This window comes from Neophocaena asiaeorientalis, unplaced genomic scaffold, assembly GCF_003031525.2.
Source record: "Neophocaena asiaeorientalis asiaeorientalis breed wild unplaced genomic scaffold, Neophocaena_asiaeorientalis_V1.1 scaffold118, whole genome shotgun sequence".
In the NCBI taxonomy this organism is placed as follows: Eukaryota; Metazoa; Chordata; class Mammalia; order Artiodactyla; family Phocoenidae; genus Neophocaena; species Neophocaena asiaeorientalis.
Window position 1 is genome coordinate 1,767,014 of NW_020175528.1, and position 20,724 is coordinate 1,787,737.

Sequence of the window (20,724 nt, forward strand, 5' to 3'; positions counted from 1 at the left end):
AGGAAAACTTGAAACAGACTAGCACTGGACCTTGGGTCTGGGTGACCGACTCACATGCATAACTCGTGCTTTCTTTAACACACCCTTTGGTCCCATTATGTTTTTGTCAGGGTTAATATTCAGAGTTTGTAAGGTCATCGGTTAGGTTGATTGAGTTACGGAGGCTACTCACAACTGCCCCAAAAGGGTGTAAATATGATTTAATTTTAGCTATGCTTTTAATAACACTATATGTTTGTGTGTGAAGACGTAAGCAGTATGTTTTTAAATTCTTTTATAGATCTACATTGTTTAGTTGTGTGTCAGCTGCATATGTCCACCAAGAGGCAGTTTGGGTTTTTTTCCATTTGAGAGAGAGATTGCCTCAAATGGGAGGAATAAACCTTCAACATTTAAGTGGATGAATTTCATTCCTTTGTAGCTCCTGTGACAGCGAGAGCTTAATACATACAGTTAGTAATTTCAGATTATCTAAGAAATGGTTTATTTTTATATCCTGGAATTAATCCATTCATTTATCAAATCATTTATTTTTCATTTATTCAGTAAGAAACTCCATTTGGGTGTCAGATAATGTTGATTCTGTAGAAATTTTGTCATAATATTTGTTAAATTACTTGCACCTGTTTCCTTGTAAAATCAGGGCAGAAGTAGACTACTTAAAAGTATAATGTGGTTTATTTACACTTTGTCTACATTTTTTATTAGCCTTATTTCCATAATTTTTATAACCTTTTTCTTTTTTTTCTTTTTAAAAATACATTTTAATTCTTACTAATAGATTGCAAGACTAAGGTAATTTGCTTATCCTGATGTATTCTCAAACTTACTTTCCTGTAAGGGGATTAGTGTAGTATAGCATTGTGGGTCAGGGACGCCTGGGAGTTTCCAAGACCTTTTTGGTGGTCTGAGACATTAAAGCTCTTATAAAAATTATAACACATTATTTGCCTTTTCACTGTGTTGACATTTGGACTGATGGTGCAAAAACAATGACTGGTGAAGCTGCTGTTACCTTAGCATACATCAAGGCAGCATCACCAGACTGTGCTAGTAGTCACTAGCACTTGCAATTTAAAAACACAGGGTCTCTTAAGAATGTTCTTGAAGCAGTAAAAATTAATGTTTTAAATCTTGACTCTTGGGATTTCCCTGGTGGTCCTGTGGTTAAGACTCCACGCTTCCACTGCAGGGAACGTGGGTTCAATCCCTGGTCAAGGAACTAAGATCCCACATGCCACATGGCACGGCCCAAAAACAAAAAATCTTGACTCTTTGAGTACACATCTTCATTTCATATTCTGTTTGGCAAATGGGAAACATGAGTAAAGCATTTCTACAATTGTTTCATCCTCAAGCTGAACTAGCCTCTTTTTTCATGAGAACCACTCTTAAAAGAACAATTGATAGAGAGACTATGACAATTCAGACTTGAATATTTGGCAGATATTTTCTCAAAAAATGAAAGAAGTGGGCCTGTTGGTTCAAGAAAAACCACAACAGATGATAACATTTGTTGCCATATGATAAAATTTGAGTTTTCAAGCAAAAATTAGAATTTTTGAAATCTTTTTTTTTTTTATCGTTTATTTATTTATTTATGGCTGCGTTGGGTCTTCGTTGCTGCATGCGGGCTTTCTCTAGTTTCAGTGAGCGAGGGCTACTCTTCATTGTGGTGCGCGGGATTCTCATTGCTGTGGCTTCTCCCGTTGCTGAGCATGGGCTCTAGGCACATGGGCTTCAGTAGTTGTGGCTCGCGGGCTCTAGAGCGCAGGCTCAGTAGTTGTGGCACACGGCTTAGTTGCTCTGCAGCATGTGGGATCTTCCCAGACCAGAGCTCAAACCCATGTCCCCTGCATTGGCAGGCGGATTCTTAACCCACTGCGCCACCAGGGAGGTCCCTTGAAATCTTGAATAGATAGAAAATGTAATTTTTAAAATATTGTATCACAAAATGTATCTACACTTGGAAGACCTGTATAATCCAGTGAACCAATATTTTTCAAATAACCAATGCATGATGTTATAAAGTAGTGCATAGGTAAAAGATTCAGAATGTAAAATAAAGCAATGGATTTTAATGTAACAATATGAAAAGTTTATTGGTATAGTTCAGATTCCATATTGCAGCTAATTTCAAGAGCCTACCACATGCCCAGTTTTACTGTAATATTGAAAAATATCCACAGTTATCTGAAAGGGGGCGTTGAATTGTTACACTAAGTAAATTATATCATTAATTAAAAGATTTCAGTGCCATGGTTGGGGAAAAAGTGGGGTAGGATAAAGGGGAGTAATGGGGCTGCACTGTAGTTCTAAGTAGGAGGATAGTGGAGTCTTTTTGAGAAGGTGACTTTTGAACAAAGACTTGGAGAGGAGAGAGTTAACTATTCAGAGGGAACAGGCAGTGAAAAGATCCTAAGTAGGGTAGGAGCACTGAAATGAGGCAAGTATAGCCAGAGTAGTAGGCCATTGTTAGGCCATTGAAGATCTTTGGCTTTTCTGAAATGGGAAGAGTCATTGCAGGAGTTTTAAAGCCAAATTCTGGTCGTACCATGCTTAGAATAGACTGTACATAGGGCAGGGCCAGAAGTAGGGAAATGATTTGGCTACTGGAGTAATCAAAGTGAGAGGTAATGGTTCTTCAGAGAAGGTTGTAATGTACTGTATGTGGTGTGTGAAGAAAAGTCAAGAATAACTCCAAGGTTTTTAGTTTAGGCACCTAGAGGGAGGGAATTGCTGTTAACTGAGATGGGGAGGTTGTGGATGGCATACGGTTGGGGGAAGATCAGTATGTAGTTCCATTTAAGACGAAAATTTGAGAAGTAGAGAAGTCAAAAAGCCAGTTGTTTAGGTGGCTGGTTATATTAGGTAACTCCAGGTAGGAGCTCTGGACTAGAGATAACACATTTAATAGTTAGTGGAACATAGATGATGACATGAGCCTAGACGAGGTCAGTAAGGGAGTGAATATAGAGCAGAAGAGAGGAAATTTCAGCAAAAGAGATCAGAAGAAGAGCAGGAACCAGCAAAGTAGACTTAAAAAGTGCCCAAGAAAATGTGTTCTGAAAGTCAAATGAAGAAACAAATATACAGTATTTAGGAAGGACGTATGTTATTGTCCATTAAGATGAGGTCTGAGAGCTATTAATTATTGAATTTAACAATTGTGGAGACCTTTGGTTACCTTGACCAGCAGTTTCCAAGGCAGAGCAGGGGGAAGGAAATCTGATGGGAGTGGGAGAGAAATTAGAGACAGTAAATAGGATTTTGAGATTTGTTACAAAGGGGGATCAAAGAAACAAAAGAGTAATTTGGGTGGGGGGTGTTACTTTTACTAAAACTACCACATACCTTCAGCATATTTTGCTTCTGTAGTGAATTTTAGTCTTGATATCATTGTTTTTCCTTACATTGAAGACTATACATCTACATCTTGGGCTGTATGATAACGGCTTTTCTCTGTGTTTCCATGTTTATCAAAGTTGTTGGTTAACATTTTCTTTTTTTTTCAGTTTATCAGTGTTTTGATTTTGCTTTAGTATTTCAAATAAGCCTAGCTTGTTAATTTTTTTCCTGCATGAGAAACACTACATGTACCCCCCCAGCCAAATACCATTATTTTCAACCACTCTTATATTTGACTTTTCATAAGTTAGTCTGTCGAGTATGTAGAATATGTCCTTCATTCTTCAAGAACTTGTTTCTTGCCTGAACGTTAAAGCTTCAGAAGAAATAACCTCTACAAATATACTATCAGAGAAACAATCTTTAGTAAGACTTTCTAAATGATTTTTATGGAATTTCAGAGACAGGCTACATGTTTTGAGATTGCAAAACTCTATAGGTAACATTTCTTTTTTTTTTTAATTTTTAAAATATTTATTTATCTAATTTTGGCTGTGTCGGGTCTTAGTTGCAGCAGGAGGGCTCTTCGTTGCTGCACGCGAGCTTCTCTCTTAATTGTGGTGCCCAGTCTCCAGAGCATGTGGGCTCAGTAGTTGCAGCACGCAGCTTAGTTGGCCCGTGGCATATGAGATCTTAGTTCCCTGACCAGGGATTGAACCCTTGTCCCCTGCATTGGAAGGCGGATTCTTAACCACTGGACCACTAGGGAAGTCCCTGTAGCTAACATTTTAATGAATCTCTTTCTTAGTGGTATTTCTTAATATGACTAATGCCCTAATTAGGAAATTACAGGGGAGTGTTACCTGCAGCAGAAAAATGACAAAATATTTTAACCTATTCACTTTGCTTTACAAAGCTAGACACTGCAGTTGTCTGACAAAATAGTTTTGTTTAATGTTAACAGAAATATATTTCTAAAGTACCTGCATATACATATATATGTGTGTATATACGTACATACACATACACAAATATTGTGGACCCAATCAGAATAGATTTTGTCCGTTTATAAATTAACCTTGCCTATTCAGAACAAGTGTCCTGATCCATACATGCTCAAAAGGTCAGAATCAAAGATATGTGTGTAACAGCCACAGTCTTAGAATCCCATTTCTTTTCCTTGACCCATCCTTTCCTTAGCAGAAACCTGGGGCACCTTAAATTCCTCCATAGGTGTGCTTAGTTAAGTTCTCTAAAGCCAGGGGAGCTGAATCTAGTGGTTCAGGCCCTTGGGGCTATCCTGCTGATCAGGTTTTGCATCTGCACTGACTAGGGATTTATGACTCTTGGCATAATGGCTGAACTGATCTGCTTGTTACTAATATTTACTTGGTGAACAATTTCTTTTTCCCCTTCACTATCTTCCCCCAACCTCCCACATTTCTGATTCTTGTGTTGCTGTAACTTGGGTGAGGGAGGGTATTTTAGGGCCCTCAGAGTCCTTTCTCTTTCTTAAAGATCAATTTTCCCAGATTGTTTCGTTTTGTTTTTTTTAACCAGTTTCTTGGTTCCGTTGTGCCTAGCTTCAAAAAAAAAAAAAAAATTTCCATTCTAAGCAGCTTTTAGCCATTGCTTTACTCAAGGGATCCATAGCCCTTGAGTAGTTAGAACCCCTGACGTGTCAAAAAATTTTATCTTCATTATATACAGTAAACAAGTAGAAGCCACACTTGAAAGTTCTGAGACATTTACTCCCAAATTACCATAGGCTAAAAATGTGTCTACATTCCAGTAAATTCCTGGGGTGACTTGATTTACTTATTGTATAATTTCTCAAACATCATGAAAATAGAATAGTTTTAAATGTCTTGTAAAGGTGTTTCGTGATAACCATGTCAAACAATTCTTAAATATTCTCTAAAATCAATGCATAGTTATATGATAACCTGACTCTCACCAAGCAACCTTGGCCTCATATCTTTAAAAGGTATGACATTTGCCTTTGAAACTTTAAAATTGGCATTGATCCAAATAGTTTTACGAAGAACACATAGTTGAGATTTTCTAATGTGGATATACCAAGGGTATAGGGGCATTTTACAGTTTTATTTGATTCATAACCTTAGAAACCCCCTTTCTAGATTTTTTTTTTTTTTTTTTTTTTAATTTTTGGCTGCATTGAGTCTTCATTGCTGTGTGTGGGCTTTCTCTAGTTGTGGCGAGCGGGGGCTACTCTTAGTTGCAGTGCACGGGCTTCTCATTGCAGTGGCTTCTCTTGTTGTGGAGCATGGGCTCTAGGCGCATGGGCTTCAGTAGTTGTGGCATGCAGGCTCAGTAGTTGTGGCTCACGGGCTCAGTAGTTGTGGCTCACCAGCTTAGTTGCTCCACGGCATGTGGGATCTTCCCAGGCCAGGGCTCGAACCCATGTCCCCTGCATTGGCAGGCGGATTCTTAACCACTGCGCCACCAGAGAAGTCCCCTTTCTAGATCTTTGAAATTACAGAATAACACATTTATATGCTCTTCTGCTCTCAAACTTGGCTGTTCTCTCCTTGGAATTCTTTGCTAATTGAAGCATTTAAAGCAAATGAATGAGAGACTTTGAATTGTAACTTTTTCTTTTAACAGTAAAGCATCCAACTTAGTACTTTCTTTAGTAGCAAATTATATTGGTGACACCTTGCAATTGATCTTGACACATTGGCCACATCACTGGATCAGAAGGGACTCAGGACCAGCTAGAAGGCTAGAAATAAAATGAGGCCCTGCTTTAAGGCACTTGCAGTGTGGATGGTGAGGGGAAATATAAGAGGAAGTTTAGAATGTAGAACCAGTGAGACTTGAGGATAGTCGGGTATCAGAAGGCCTCTTTATCCTTTGATCTCCCTTCGAACTGATGATTGTTAGCCTCCAATACCGCAGGAGCATGCTTGGTGTGTTAAACTCTAATAATTAGAATTAGAGCAGAGGCCAGTATGGTTGGAACAGAGTGAGTGAGAAGGTGGATAGTAGATGAGATCAGGAGGAATCAGGGAAGATCAGATTGTGTTAGATCTTGTAGGCCATTGTGAGGACTTTGGCTTTTATTCTGAATGACATAGGAAGTCTTTGGAAAGTTTTGAGCAGAGGAGTGACTTAATCTGACAAGATTTTAATATAGTCACTCTTATGTATTGAGGGAGTGGGGTAAGGGTAGAAGAAGAGAGACACTAATTAGGAGGTTAGTCCAGTAACTTCGACAAAATATTGTGGCTTAGACCAGGGTGGAAATGGTGAGAGGTGGTCAAGATTCTGGATTTATTTTGGAGTTCTGAGTCAAAGACACTGGCGCAAATACATCATTTTTTCATGGAGTCCATTGGGTCCCAGAAACATCAACCACATTCTCCAGTTAAAAACCCGTGCTGTTTTTAAAGGATACTTACTGCTAAAATTATGATTAAATATTTATTTAAAAATAAAGAAGTTTATACGTATAGTTTTTAAAAAAGCTGCTGAAATAAAAACCAACGTTTCCCTGCTCCCTTCCCCCATGTCTCCTTACCAGCGGGAACTTCTTATTTTATCTACTTAATAGTTAGGTTTGGCGCAGAATTCTAGAATAAGTAATCTTCTGCAGTTGTTGAGTAATGTGATGCTATTATGACTTTTCCTGTGTATGCGACCTTTTGTTCTTTCTAGAAATTTATGAGATCTTTGTCTCCAGTATAATGAAAGATTGCAATATTGTAACTTGATGTGGGTTTTTTGCATCCATTGTACCCGTTAAACCTGAGCTCACAGTTTGAGTTCATGTGCTTCAGAAAATTAGCCTTCTGCCCTGGAATACAGTTTTACCCATGGTGGGGAGGAAGAGAATACCACCTGGTATCCTAGCTTTGCTACATTACCCGTCAGCCAGTCCTTCTGTTTTAAATTCTTAGCCTTACCTCCATCTTGAGTACTTGGTGCACTTAGTCATTAGGCCTGTTGTAAGGAGTTCAGCAGGGCAAAACTGTTTGCTTCTCTGCTTGAAATCGTGTTAATTTCTCCTCTCTTTGTCCTTGTGGCATTTTCCTTTAGACAGTGAGTTTTGACATGGTGAAGAGATAAATCTAATGTAATTAATCCTGCTTTCATACATAGAGATTTTTAAATGTTTATTGACAGCAGTAGTTTTGTTCTCTGCATCAATTATGATGATTTCAGTGTACAAAATAATTACTTTAAAGTGACTAAGATAAAAAGCAGCATGAGAAACACTGGAGTGTCACTCCTGTACTATATACCTATTGCATTTTATAATGTAAAACTGCTTCAGGACAGTGTAAGTGCTTGTGTATACACCCACTTACACCGCCCTCCCCCCGCAGCTCTGTACAGTTTATATCGTCATGTATTTTATTTATTGAAGTGTTTTTTTTAGGAATCATAGTATATATGTCTGTCGTCTGCCATAAAGTATTTGTAATAGTTCTGTTAAAACATTTAGTTGCTGGGCTTCCCTGGTGGCGCAGTTGTTGAGAGTCCACCTGCCAATGCAGGGGATACGGGTTCGTGCCCCGGTCCGGGAAGATCCCACATGCCGCGGAGCGGCTGGGCCGGTGAGCCATGGCCACTGAGCCTGTGCGTCCGGAGCCTGTGCTCCGCAACGGGAGAGGCCATAACGGTGAGAAGCCCGCGTACTGCAAAAAAAAAAAATTTTTAATTTAGTTGCTATAATCAGTAATAGATGCTGACAACTTCAGTAGCTAATGCTTATTGAGTACTTTCTATGTGTCATGTCATGGGTTATATCATTATCGTAAATTATCCTTACAACAAGCCTGTGAGGCATAGATACTGTTCTTCCCTGGTAGGTTGGTTGGTTGTTTTCTTTGTGTAATGTGTTTATTCTCTCGGAACCAGGAATGACTGAGTGTGATATAGGTGGTCATTCCTGTGAATGTGCTAACTTTGCTTTTTGCTTGTTTTTGTTTATTTTAATTATGTAAGTAATTCATGTTCAGTGTGAAAACCAAGGACATATTCTTTAGGTTTTACAGAATATAAATTTGCATGTTTATTACAAATTTGGGGTCTATTGGGGTTTATGTTCAATAAGCTTACGTAAATATATTAAACAGCTTTCAAAAAGCTAGGCAAATTTGAATTAAAAACAAATATGAGTTACTATAAATAAATCACTACTGTAGTGTGAATACAGTGTGGTCTACCATGTAGGCTCTCTTGAGTTCTGTAGTATGTACTAAAGTGTATACTGTGATGATTCATATCTCTTACTACGTAGCGTCAACAATCAACATAAATAAACTATGGCTTCTGTTTTTAAGACTCTCCTTGGGCCTTATATATAATTAGGGGTTTTTGTTGTTGTTGTTGTTTTTAAGATGTTGGGGGTAGGAGTTTATTAATTTATTTATTTATTTTTGCTGGGTCTACTTTTCTGTGCGAGGGCTTTCTCTAGTTGTGGCAGGTGGCGGCCACTCTTCATCGCGGTGTGTGGGCCTGTCACTATCGCGGCCTCTCGTTGCGGAGCACAGGCTCCAGATGCGCAGGCTCAGTAGTTGTGGCTCACGGACCTAGTTGCTCTGCGGCATGTGGGATCTTCCCAGACCAGGGCTTGAACCCGTGTTCCCTGCATTAGCAGGCAGATTCTCAACCACTGCGCCACCAGGGAAGCCCTATAATTAGGTTTTTAAGCCTATTTCATAGCTGCTTAAAAATATCAATTTCTTATTCATTGAGTGTAGAACTCTCCCTTGGCCTGCTTAATTTTGTTTCAGATCTTTTATGGCCCTACTATTTGTCTAATTGACGCTTGATTTCTGAAAATATAATCATGGTTTTGATCTTTTCTTTTGGGGGGATTAAATTTTTTAATTTCCTATTTAAAGTCATAAATGGAATTTTTGAGAAATACTAATTTTTTGGTTTCCCAGTACATATAAAGGTTTGCTTATACTATACTGTAGTCTATTGTGTTCAATAGCATTATGTCTAAAAAAAACAACATATATACCTTAATTTAAAAATACAGATGACCCGGGGACTTCCCTGGTGGCGCAGTGGTTAAGAATCTGCCTGCCAATGCAGGGGACACAGGTTCGATCCCTGGTCCGGGAAGATCCCACGTGCTGCGAAGCAGCTAAGCCCGTGTGCTACAACTACTGAGCCTGAGCACCACAACTACTGAAGCCCGTGTGCCTAGAGCCCGTGCTCCGCAATAAGAGAAGCCACCGCAATGAGAGAAGCCACCGCAGTGAGAAGCCCGCACACCACAACACGGGTTTGAACTGCACAGGTTCACTTATAGCCAGATTTCTTTCAGTAAATGCATACCATAGGACTACACAACCCATGGTTGGTTGAATCCACAAATGTGGAGCCACGGATACAGGAGGGCTGACTATATAGTTATACGTGGATTTTTGACTGTACAGAGGATCGGCACCCCTAACACCCAGGTTATTCAAGGATCAAATGTACTTGATTGCTGGGAATTCCCTGGCTGTCCAGTGGTTAGAGCTCCACGCTTCCACTGCAGGGGGCATGGGTTTGATCCCTGGTTGCGGAACTAAGATCCTGCAAGCTGCGAGGTGCTGCCAATAAAATAAAATTTTAAAAACCCAAATGTATTGATACTTGATTGCTAAAAAATGCTAACCATCATCTAACAACACAGCGTTGCCACAGACCTTCAATTTATTAAAAAACGCAATACTTGTGGGACACAATAAAATGATGTATGCCTATACTATAATCAAAACATAGGACATTTCTGTTATCCCAGGAATTTCTCCATGCCCTTTGCGGTCAGTTATTCCCACCTCAGCTGCCTCTTGGTGACCACTGATCTTACTTCTGTTCTAGTTTTTTTGCCTTTTACAGAATGTCATAAAAATGAAAATGTTATAAAATGAAAGCCTTTTGTGCTGTTTTTTTTCAGTTAGCATAATGTTTTTGAGATTCATCCAGGTTGCTGCTTTTTATTACAGAGCAGTAGTCCATTGTATGAATAGACCACAGTCTGTTTATCCTTCATCAGTTGATGGACATTTTGGTTGTTTCCAGTTTTGGGCTATTAAGAGTAAAGCTGCTGTAAATGTTCATGGACAGGTCTTTGTGTAGACATATACAGGCATAGCACGTTTTATTGCACTTTGCTTTATTGTATTTTGAAGATAATGCGTTTTTTTTAAAAAAAAACAAAGGTTTGTGGCAACCCTGTGTTCAGCAAGTCCATCAGAACCATTTTCCCAACAGCATTTTTATTTCTTTGCTCATACCCTTTTTCTGTCCTATCACATTTTCCCATGATTTTCCATTCTTCATCAAACCTAGCATAAAAATGCTCAGTTTTAGCCACTTCTTAGGGTCTTTGTTTTCTTATAAAGTTTTACACATAAAACTTAAATGTATGCTTTTCTCTCTTTCTTTTTAAATTGAAGTATAGTTGATTTACAGTGTTGTATTTGTTGTGTTCGGCAAAGTGATTGTTATTTTTATATATATACTTTTCAGATTCTTTCCCATTATAGTTTATTACAAGATATTGAATATAGTTTCCTGTGCTGTACAGTAGGACCTTGTTGTTTATTTTATATATACTGGCTTGTATCTGCTAATGCCAAACTCTAATTTATCCCTCACTCTCCCTTTCCCCTTTGGTAACCGTAAGTTTATTTGTAAGTTCATTTGTAGCATTTTTTTTAGATTCCACATAGAAGTGATATCATATATTTGTCTTTTTGTCTGACTTCCTTCACTTAGTATGATAATCTCTAGGTCCATCCAGTGTTGCTGCAGATGGCATTATTTCATTTTTTTTTTCATGGCTGAGTAACATTCCATTGTGTATATAATACCACATCTTCTTTATCCATTCATCTGTTTATGGACATTTAGGTTGCTTCCATGTCTTAGCTATTGTAAATAGTGCTGCTATGAACATTGGGTGCATGTATCTTTTTGAATTAGAGTTTTCTCCAGATACATGCCCAAGAGTGGGATTGCTAGATCATATGGTAACTCTATTTTTAGTTTTTTAAGAATCTCCATACTGTTCTCCATAGTGGCTGCACCAATTTACATTCCCACCAACAATGTAGGAGGGTTCCCTTTTCTCCACACCCTCTCCAGCATGTATTATTTGTAGACTTTTTGATGATAGCCATTCTGACTGGTGTAAGGTGATACCTCATGGTAATTTTCATTTGCATTTCTCTGATAAGTAGTGATGTTGAGCTTCTTTTCATGTGCCTGTTGGCCCTCTGTATGTCTTCTTTGGAGAAATCTCTATTTAGGTCTTTTGCCCATTTTTTGATTAGGTTGTTTTTTTTGATATTGAGTTGTATGAGCTGTTTGTACATTTTGGAAATTAATACCTTGTCAGTTGCATCATGTGCAAATATTTTCTCCCATTTCTGTAGGTTGTCTTTTTTTTTTTTTTTTTTTTTTTTTTTGTCAAATGTCCCTTTCCTGTTTTGTGACTCATGGGCCCAGCTGCTCCGCGGCACGTGGGATCTTCCCGGACCAGGGCACGAACCCATGTCCCCTGCATCGGCAGGCGGACGGACTCCCAACCACTGCGCCACCAGGGAAGCCCTGTAGGTTGTCTTTTCGTTTTGTTTATGGTTTCCTTCACTGTGCAGAAGCTTATAAATTTGTTGTTTATAGAATGGATAAACAACAAGGTCCTACTCTTATAGTACAGGAACTGTATTCAATATCTTGTGATAAACCATAATGGAAAAGAATATGAAAAAGAATATGAATATATATGTATAACCAAATCACTGTGCTGTACAGTAAAAATTAACACAACATTGTAAATCAACTATATGTCAATAAAATAAATTTTAAAAAGAAACTCATCTGTTTTGTCAAAGCAAAAAACTTATAAGTTTGATCAGCATTTTTAAAAATTAAGATGTACTTTTTTTAGACATAATGCTATTATTGCACACTTAATATACTACAGTATAGTGTAAACATAACTTTTATATGCACTAAAAAAAAAAAATTCATGTGACTCAATTTATTGTGGTAGTCACTGTATTGGGATGGTCTGGAACTGAATCTACAATCTCTCTAAGTATGCCTGTATGTGTTGATTTTTCCCACGTCAACATCTTAGTTGCTCATACAACTCAATATCATCTTAGGGATGTACGGCAGTAATATGTTTAACTTTGTAAGAAACCACCAGACTTTTTCTCAAACTGTGACTTTTTTTTTTTCCTCCAAAATCTACCATTTTGCGGGAATTCCCTGTGTTCCAGTGGTTAGGACTCTGCACTTTCACTGCTGGGCCGGGGTTCAATACCTGGTTAGGGAACTAAGATCCTGCAAGCCACACAGTGTGGCCCCCCCAGAAAAAAAAATCTACCATTTTGCATTCCCACCAGCAGTGTTTGAGGTTTCTAGTTGCTCTGTATCAACACTTGTTATTGTCAGTCTTTTTAATTTTATCCATTAGTAAGATGTGCGGTGTACCTCATTGAGGTTTTAATTTGCATTTTCCTGATGAAAAATGATTTTGAAAAATCTTTCTGTTTATTTGTATCCATATATCTTCGTTGAAGTATTTGTTCATCTTTTTTTAGTTGTTTTTATTTTTGAGTTTTGTTTCTGAATATAAGCATTTACAAGATAAGTGTTTTGCAAATAGTTCTCTCAGACTGGTTTGTTTTTTTCATTTTCTTAACAGTTTCGTTCAGAGTGTGGAATTTTAAACTTTGGTGAAGTCCAGTTTATCAGTTTTTTTCTTTTATGATTCATGCGTTTGCTTTTTGTTGTTCAATCTAAGAAATGTGTGCCTAACCCAAAGTCAAAAAGATTTTTCTCCAGATGTTTCCTTCTAGAAGTTTTGTATAGTCCATTTTGAGTTACTTTTTAAAATATGATAAGAGATAAGAATCAAGTTTTATTTTACATGTGGGTGTTCTCTGTTTTTCATTTGTTGTGTTAATTTTTCACTTTTATTGGATAAAGTTTGTTTCAGTTTTATTTTCTTGATGGCATGTACTGTTAAATTAATATGAAATACTCTTATTAATGATTTCTTGTCTTAACTTTTTTTGGAATGGTATTGTTTTCATGCCTGCTTTCCTTTTATTATATCTTTTGTATATACACATTTTTAAAATTCTATACGTAGAATTGTTTAGTATCTTTCTGTGGTGAGCTGTTTTTCTTCTTGCTCTAATGCCTGTTTTGGAGGTCCAGGTTACTTCTGACTCAGTCTGCTTTTCTCTTTCAATGCAGTAAGAGGTCTCTTGAGTGATTTTCCTCTGGTTAGAAAACAGTTCTCAGAACTCCATTGAGTAGCTATTAATGCTTTAAGAGAAAATTATTTTCCAGTCTTGCATTTAAAAAGAATAAATTACTCAGCCTCTTATATACTTTCAAAAAGTTTAAATAATATCATTTAAGAGCTTTTATTTTGTTGTTGTTTTGGTGATCAGTCCTTATATTTAAATTGGATTCTTCTAGCTAAGCCTACCTACTTTGCACAGATTCCCATATGGTGGGCCTAACATACAGATTTTGAGACTCAAATTCCGTATTTATTTGTAGGTGAAATGCCTCTGAGTATTTGGATATTTAAAATAAGGGGACATGTATGATTATCCATCAGTGGTTTATTTCATATTGCTCTCAAGACCATTTCTTGAATTTTGAAAGATAAGATAGGAGTTTGAGAAATAGGATATACTTCAAATAATGGTCTAGGTTTCAACACAAGTAATATCTGGGCAGGGAGTACCAAATAAAGCCCTAGAACAGTGTTTAAAAGCTATGATGTGATGTACCAGTAAATTTCAGTAGTAATACCCACTGTTTGGAATCTTCAGCTAATTATTCTTGCTAGGTAGATATTAAGCTCAGTTACTTTTAACTACTAAAGGTGTTTGTATACAGTCAAATAAGTGAAACATTTAAAAAATTACTTAGTCTTCTAAAATCAAAAATCGTAAATTTTAGTACCTTCACAAAGCCCCAGTTCATTTGTTTCTTAGCTCTGCGCATGTGTACTAATTTGTGAATTAAGTAGATAAGTTTTGTTCTTTGCATTTTTTTGTAGATGTGGTGGTACGGTGGGAGCTATTCTGACATGTCCACTGGAAGTTGTAAAAACACGGCTGCAGTCATCTTCTGTGACACTTTACAACTCTGAAGTTCAGCTGAACACCATGGCTGGAGCCAGTGTCAATCGGGTAGTGTCTCCTGGACCTCTCCATTGTCTAAAGTGAGAGCACAGTATTCATGAATTTTTTTTGTCGGCTTTACCTTAGTGATGCCCATGTTTGTTTATTTATATTCTGCCATACTTAAAAAGGTTTTTACAAACTTAATGACAGAATTACTCCCATAAATTCAGTAGAAACAATAATCCCTAATGGAGAGGAACAGTAAATTGGATAATATGTACATTGGATAAAATGTAATATTGTTTCCAAATCATGTGTATTTGGAGTATTTTTCTACATTTATCCAGTGGATTTATTTTCTCAAGACATTATAGGTATTTTGTTTTGTTTAAATAAATTCATTTATTTTTGAAATGTGATCATGTTAAATGCTAACTCTTTATGTGTATTTTTAATTTTCAAAGTGCTCACACAAGTAAGTACATCCAATTAATGTCAGTCTGATTTTTATATGACCTAAATATAACTAAGGTTTAAAGCAGAGTTCTACTGATTTTAAAATGTACTTCAGTGATAGGCATTTCTTAATGGTTTGAAAAAGATGTGTTTTTACATTTTACCATACTTCATTGTGTTACAAATTAGATTTGAAATTTCAAAACTATTGAAATTGAGTTTTATATGTTTAAACTTAGATATGTAACTGAATGCCCTGGGTGTCTGTCTTATCAGCTCAGTTGGGACATAATCTATTTGAACTTAGTTCAGTGGTGTTTATTTTGTAGTAGCAAGTAAACTCATACTGTGTGTTTTTCACTACCAAAAGATTTCATCACTCTTTTCTTTTTTCAAATTTACTTAAGTACATGAGTAGGTAGAATAAAATTGTTAACAATTTGGGGTTAAAATGCCATTGTTGTAGATATATACTTCTATCTGCTTAATAATAGAGTATTTTAATATCATGATTTTGACAGTTATTACCGAATGTAATGCTCCTCTTCTTAAAATTCTTCCTTTGACCTTTGTGACAATACTATATTTTTTAAATTCTATTTTTCAGTGGTTTTGCCTTCTCTGACTTTCCTCAGAGGAACTGTAGGAATCCCTCTGGGCTCTGTTTTAATTTCTCATTTAAGAGTCAGTTTAATGTTTCACCTGTCATCGGTGTCCAGATGGCTTCCGACTCTGCATTCTCTTGCCTTAAACTCTGTTGACTCTTATTCCCATTTTTTCCTTATTTTGGGGCTCTGTCCTAATCAACCTGTTTCATGGTTTCTTCCTCTGGTTTTTAATTTCCCAACATCTCTTGAGAGATAATTTACATGCCATAAAATTCACCCATTTAAAGTGTACAATTCAATTGTTTTTAGTATATTCACAGAGTTGTTCAAACCATCACCATACTCTAAATTTAGAACATATTCATCACCACCACAAAAAGAAGCCCTTTCCTGTTAGCAGTCACTCCTGTTTTCTCCTCTTCCTCTCCCCCAGCCCTAGGCAACAACTACTAATCTACTTTCTGTCATTATAGATTTGCATATTCAGGACACTTTACATAAATGAAATTATATAGTATGTGGTCTTTTACTGGTTTCTTTCATTTAGTATGTTTTCAAGGTTCATCTACATTGTAACAAATACCTTTTTGTTGCCAAATATTCCATTGTATAGGTACGTACCACATTTTATTTATCCACCCATTGGTTGATGAACATTTGCATTGTCTCCCCTTTTGGAGTATTACGAGTAATGCCATTATAGGAACACATGTTTTATTTTTCTGGGGGATATACTAGGAGTGGAATTGCTGGGTTGTATGGTAACTATATTTAACACTTTAGGGAACTGCCAAACTGTTTTCCAAAGCGGATACATCATTTTACATTCCCACCACCAATGAATGAGGTTTCCAGTTCCTTGCCAAAAAATAAAATAAAGTGTAAAATAAAATTCCTTACCAACCTTTGTTTTACTCCATCTGTCTTTCTGATTATAGCCATCCTAGTGGCTCTGAAGTGTTTCATGGCTTCTTAACCTGGAACTTTAGGAATTCCCCCCAGGCTTTGTCAATTTCTTAGGGGCTCTTGGATGAGCTTCAAGAGGTCTGTAAATTAGGTGAAATTGTATGCAAAATTGTGAGTGTTTGCAAATGTGTTTTTTTTTAAAGGACACTTACCTTTCTTTTACTTCTCAAAGGGATTATTAACAGAAAGGGCTAGCAAACACGGAAATTTTCAAAATGTGCTCTACAATTTGTCATTCTTAATTCTGCTTCTGTCTAATCTAGTTTTATCAAAAGTGCTTCTGGGGACTTCCCTGGCGGTCCTCTGCACTCCCAATGCAGGGGGCTTGGGTTTGATCCCTGGTCAGGGAACTAGATCCCACATGCATGCTGCAGTGAAGATCCTGTGTGCTGCAACTAACACCTGGCACAGCCAAATAAATTTTCTTTCTTTCGTTCGTTCTTTTTTAAGTGCTTCTGTATCACCTGTGTCAGTCATCTGGTGGCATGGTAAAAATGTAGATTGCTGGGCACTGTCCTGTACCTGCTGAATTAAGAATACTTTGAGGGTGGGATCTAAGAAATTTGCATTTTGAACAAATGCTCCAGTAATAATGATAATAGTAAGAGTTATCAAGTGCTTACTGTGAGCCAGGTACTCTTTTAAGCTCTTTTTTTTTTTTTTAAATTTATTTATTTTTGGCTGCGTTGGGTCTTCGTTGCTGCATGCAGGCTTTCTCTAGTTGCGACGAGCGGGGGCTACTCTTCATTGCCGTGCGCAGGCTTCTCATTGTGATGGCTTGTTGCGGAGCACGGGCTCTAGGCACATGGGCTTCAGTAGTTGTGGTGCTCGGTCTCAGTAATTGTGGCCCACGGGCTCTAGAGCGCAGGCTCAGTAGTTGTGGTGCACGGTCTTAGTTGCTCCATGGCACGTGCGATCTTCCCGGACCAGGGCTGAAACCCATGTCGCCTGCATTGGCAGGCGGAGTCTTAACCACTGTGCCGCCAGGGAAGTCTTAAGCTGTTTTTTTTAATTAACTTATTTATTCCTTATAGTAACCACCACTCTACCTGCCCCCTTCCCCCAAAAGTACTGTTTTTCTCTGTTTACTGCTGATGAAAATAAGGATAAAAGTCATTACTTACCAAAATTGAGCTCTTTATATTGGGAAGTCAGGCCCCACAGTTCAGGCCCTTAATTAACCATTCTGCTCAGCTGCCTTTCAAGAGATCATTCTTAAGCGTACAGGTGCTTCAGAACCACTGGCGCAGTCTGTTAAGTCTGAATTAAAATACCTACTCTTCCTCAATCTTTCTTTCTTACTCCAAAACTTCATTTAGTAACTCACCTTCAGAAAGCCTTCCATGACTTGGACATGCCTCTGTTCCTTTTCCTACTGGGCATATATATCTAGCTTGTATAGTATTTGCTTATTGATATGGTCTGTTAAATTATTTATTTCAATATAATTCTTTTTTCCACGACTGGATAGCAGACTTCTCAGTGGCAGGGGCCTTACCCTCTTTTCTGTCTCCTTACTCTGCTTAGTCTTTATACAGTACCTATTCAATATAGTAAATGTTAACTAAGTAGAGGAAGGAATAGTAGCAGACTAATCATTTTAGTACCCTAAAGGATGTTAGGGTGATGAATTTTGCCATGGCGTTTCACTGGAATGGTTGGATAAGATAATGCTGCAGTATGAGGGAGTTGTCCAATATCAAGGAAAGGACCTCAAATACTAGGAGGGAACTACATTTCTAATTGGGAATTGAATTTGCTGGTAAAGGTAATAAAATGGAGGAGATTGAAGATAAGAGTAGCATGATCATATGAAAATAAATGTAGAAATCTATATTGATAATTATGTCTTGAAAACTTTTAGGAAACAATCTGAAAGGAGTTCTTTTTATTATTGCTACTAAATCTGTTATCAATCTTTATTAATTTATACTTTGTCAAGAAAAACAGATTTTTATAAGTGAGCAACACTGACAAAAGAGTATAACATAGTGCAAACATGGGGAATTTAGACTCTACATTTGCTATATAAATGAAGTACCACACGTTGGAGGACATTTCTTTCTAAATAATATTTTTCTCTTTCAGGGTGATCTTGGAAAAAGAAGGGCCTCGTTCCCTGTTTAGAGGATTAGGCCCCAATTTAGTGGGGGTGGCCCCTTCCAGGTAAAAAAAAAAATACATTTAAGTTAATCAAATTGTGGTAGTGTTTCTTGTTTCAAGCTTCATGAGGGGGGATCCTGAAGAGAAATCAAGATAAAGCACTATGGTATAACAAATGGGTATCAGTAGCCATCTAAAAGGATAGGCAGATTGTACCGTGTGCAGGTGCAGAGGACCTCTGAGTGAGATCATTGTGAAGCAGTTTTTGCACCAAGTTCAAAAAACCAAGAAGGCCTTAATATGATGAAAGGCCAAAAGGCCTTTCTCTGTGATTTCTTTTTATCTTAGATTGACTTCTTCCATGATAGAACACTGCAGAGTTCACATGATAGAACACTGCAGAGTTCACATTCAGAGTGAAAATGTGTACCCAGCTCTCTGTATTCAAACAGTGTAGTAGATCCATATCTTATTTATTGGGTTTCAACTTTTTATGGGCTCTTTCATTTTTAAAAATGATCCAAAATTTCATTCTTATTGTAAAGACTAAAAAAAGTGTAGTGTAAAGGTTGACATATTACCTTAAACCCATCACCTCTCACCGTGTGCACCTTTCCACAGTTACTCCTCTTCCCTCCCCATACATAACCACCATTGATAAGCAGTTGGTTTAGAGTCTTCCATTAATTTTTCTGGCTTATGCACATAAAATGCATAATATGTAGACTTATTATTATTTACGTAAATTGAATCATGTTTCACCAAATTTGTTTTGAAGCTTTCTCCATGAAAATAAGTGAAGCTTTTAAAAATTGTATAGTATGACTGATCCCTTATTGATAAACCTTTAGATTTATTTCCAGATTTTTGCTGTTAAAAACAATGGTTTTGTGAACATAGCTGTACCTTTATCCTTGAGTATTTAAGCAAGTATTTTCCTTTAGGATAGTTACCGAAAAGTAGAATTTCTGGATAAAAGGGCGTATGAACATTTAAACTTAGTGAACATTACTCAATTGCCTTCTGAAAAGGCATGCCATCTTTTTATTCTCAGATAGGGAATTAGTTGCTCTTTATCCACATTTTACCAATGTTGGCTACTATCAGTGTCTTTTAATACTTGCCAAATAGACTAAACATGATTTTTCACTGTTTTTTTTAAAAATATACACTTGTTTTATTTTGGTGCTTTCATGTCCTCCTTCTTGTAATTATTTGTCATTTGTATCTCTCTTCTGTGAATTACCTATGTATATTCCTTGCCCATTTTCTCATTTAGGATGCTTTTTTTTCTTATTCATTTCTAGTAATGCATTATTTATTCCCCTTGCTAATTTGGTATCATTCAATGTATCCTTTTTTTTTTCTTTTTCATGAAGTAGAATGTTTCATTTTCAGTCATATTAACTTCCTTTTTTTCTTAAGCACATTAAAAAAGCACAGCAGTGATACTCTCCCCATTTTTACTTGTTTGTTTACTCTTCCCCTTATTGGACAGATAATCAGGATTGTTGGGCAATAGCAGGATATTTGATACAGCAAGCAACTCATGCCTGGAAAGCTAAACAGTGAGGAGGTAGTTGGGATGCATGAAGTCACAGTCAATGAGTTAACAGGGAAAATATTTATAAATTTAGTGGAATGTTTACAAATGTTAGAAAACAAGATCTGACCTGATGGGACTGATTTCTTTTGCAATTGTTCTTTTAAAGGGTGCTGTGAACTACTCTTTGTGTAGTATAGGTTGGTATATAGCACAGTATCTCACAATTGTTTAACATATACTTTGATCACTTCAAAGTGATCAAAACCTTCCTCTCTTCAAAAAAACATAAAGTACTCATATCACGTTTACTTAACTCAGTGTATTTAACTTAGCCTTATTAACATTATATAGGCCTGCCAAAGTCTTATACTTTTTCAGTTAGTTGCTGTCGGATTATTGGGGTAGGACTATCTGAGGATGCTTTATCTTTAATGAGTTGATACAAAAAGTACTTCATGGTCTTCATGAAAAAATATGTATGTGATGTTACATGAGAATGTAAATAAAAACTAAGGCATTATGTTTTTAGATTTCTGGACTCTGGAATAATAAAGATCAATTT

The 20,724-nt window shown here is 36.9% G+C and overlaps 1 protein-coding gene across 2 annotated transcripts in view; it reads left to right on the forward strand.

Moving 5' to 3' along the window:
- SLC25A36 (solute carrier family 25 member 36) overlaps positions 1–20,724 on the forward strand; it is a 41,229-nt gene that overhangs the window by 3,176 nt on the left and 17,329 nt on the right. For both annotated transcript variants that reach the window (XR_003006389.1, XM_024769019.1), the window contains exons 2-3: positions 14,417–14,581; positions 18,602–18,679. Coding sequence is in view for 1 of the 2 variants with exons in the window: in XM_024769019.1 (XP_024624787.1) it covers positions 14,417–14,581; positions 18,602–18,679 (243 nt within the window). In the remaining variant the exon portion in view is untranslated. The remainder of the gene's footprint in view (positions 1–14,416; positions 14,582–18,601; positions 18,680–20,724) is intronic.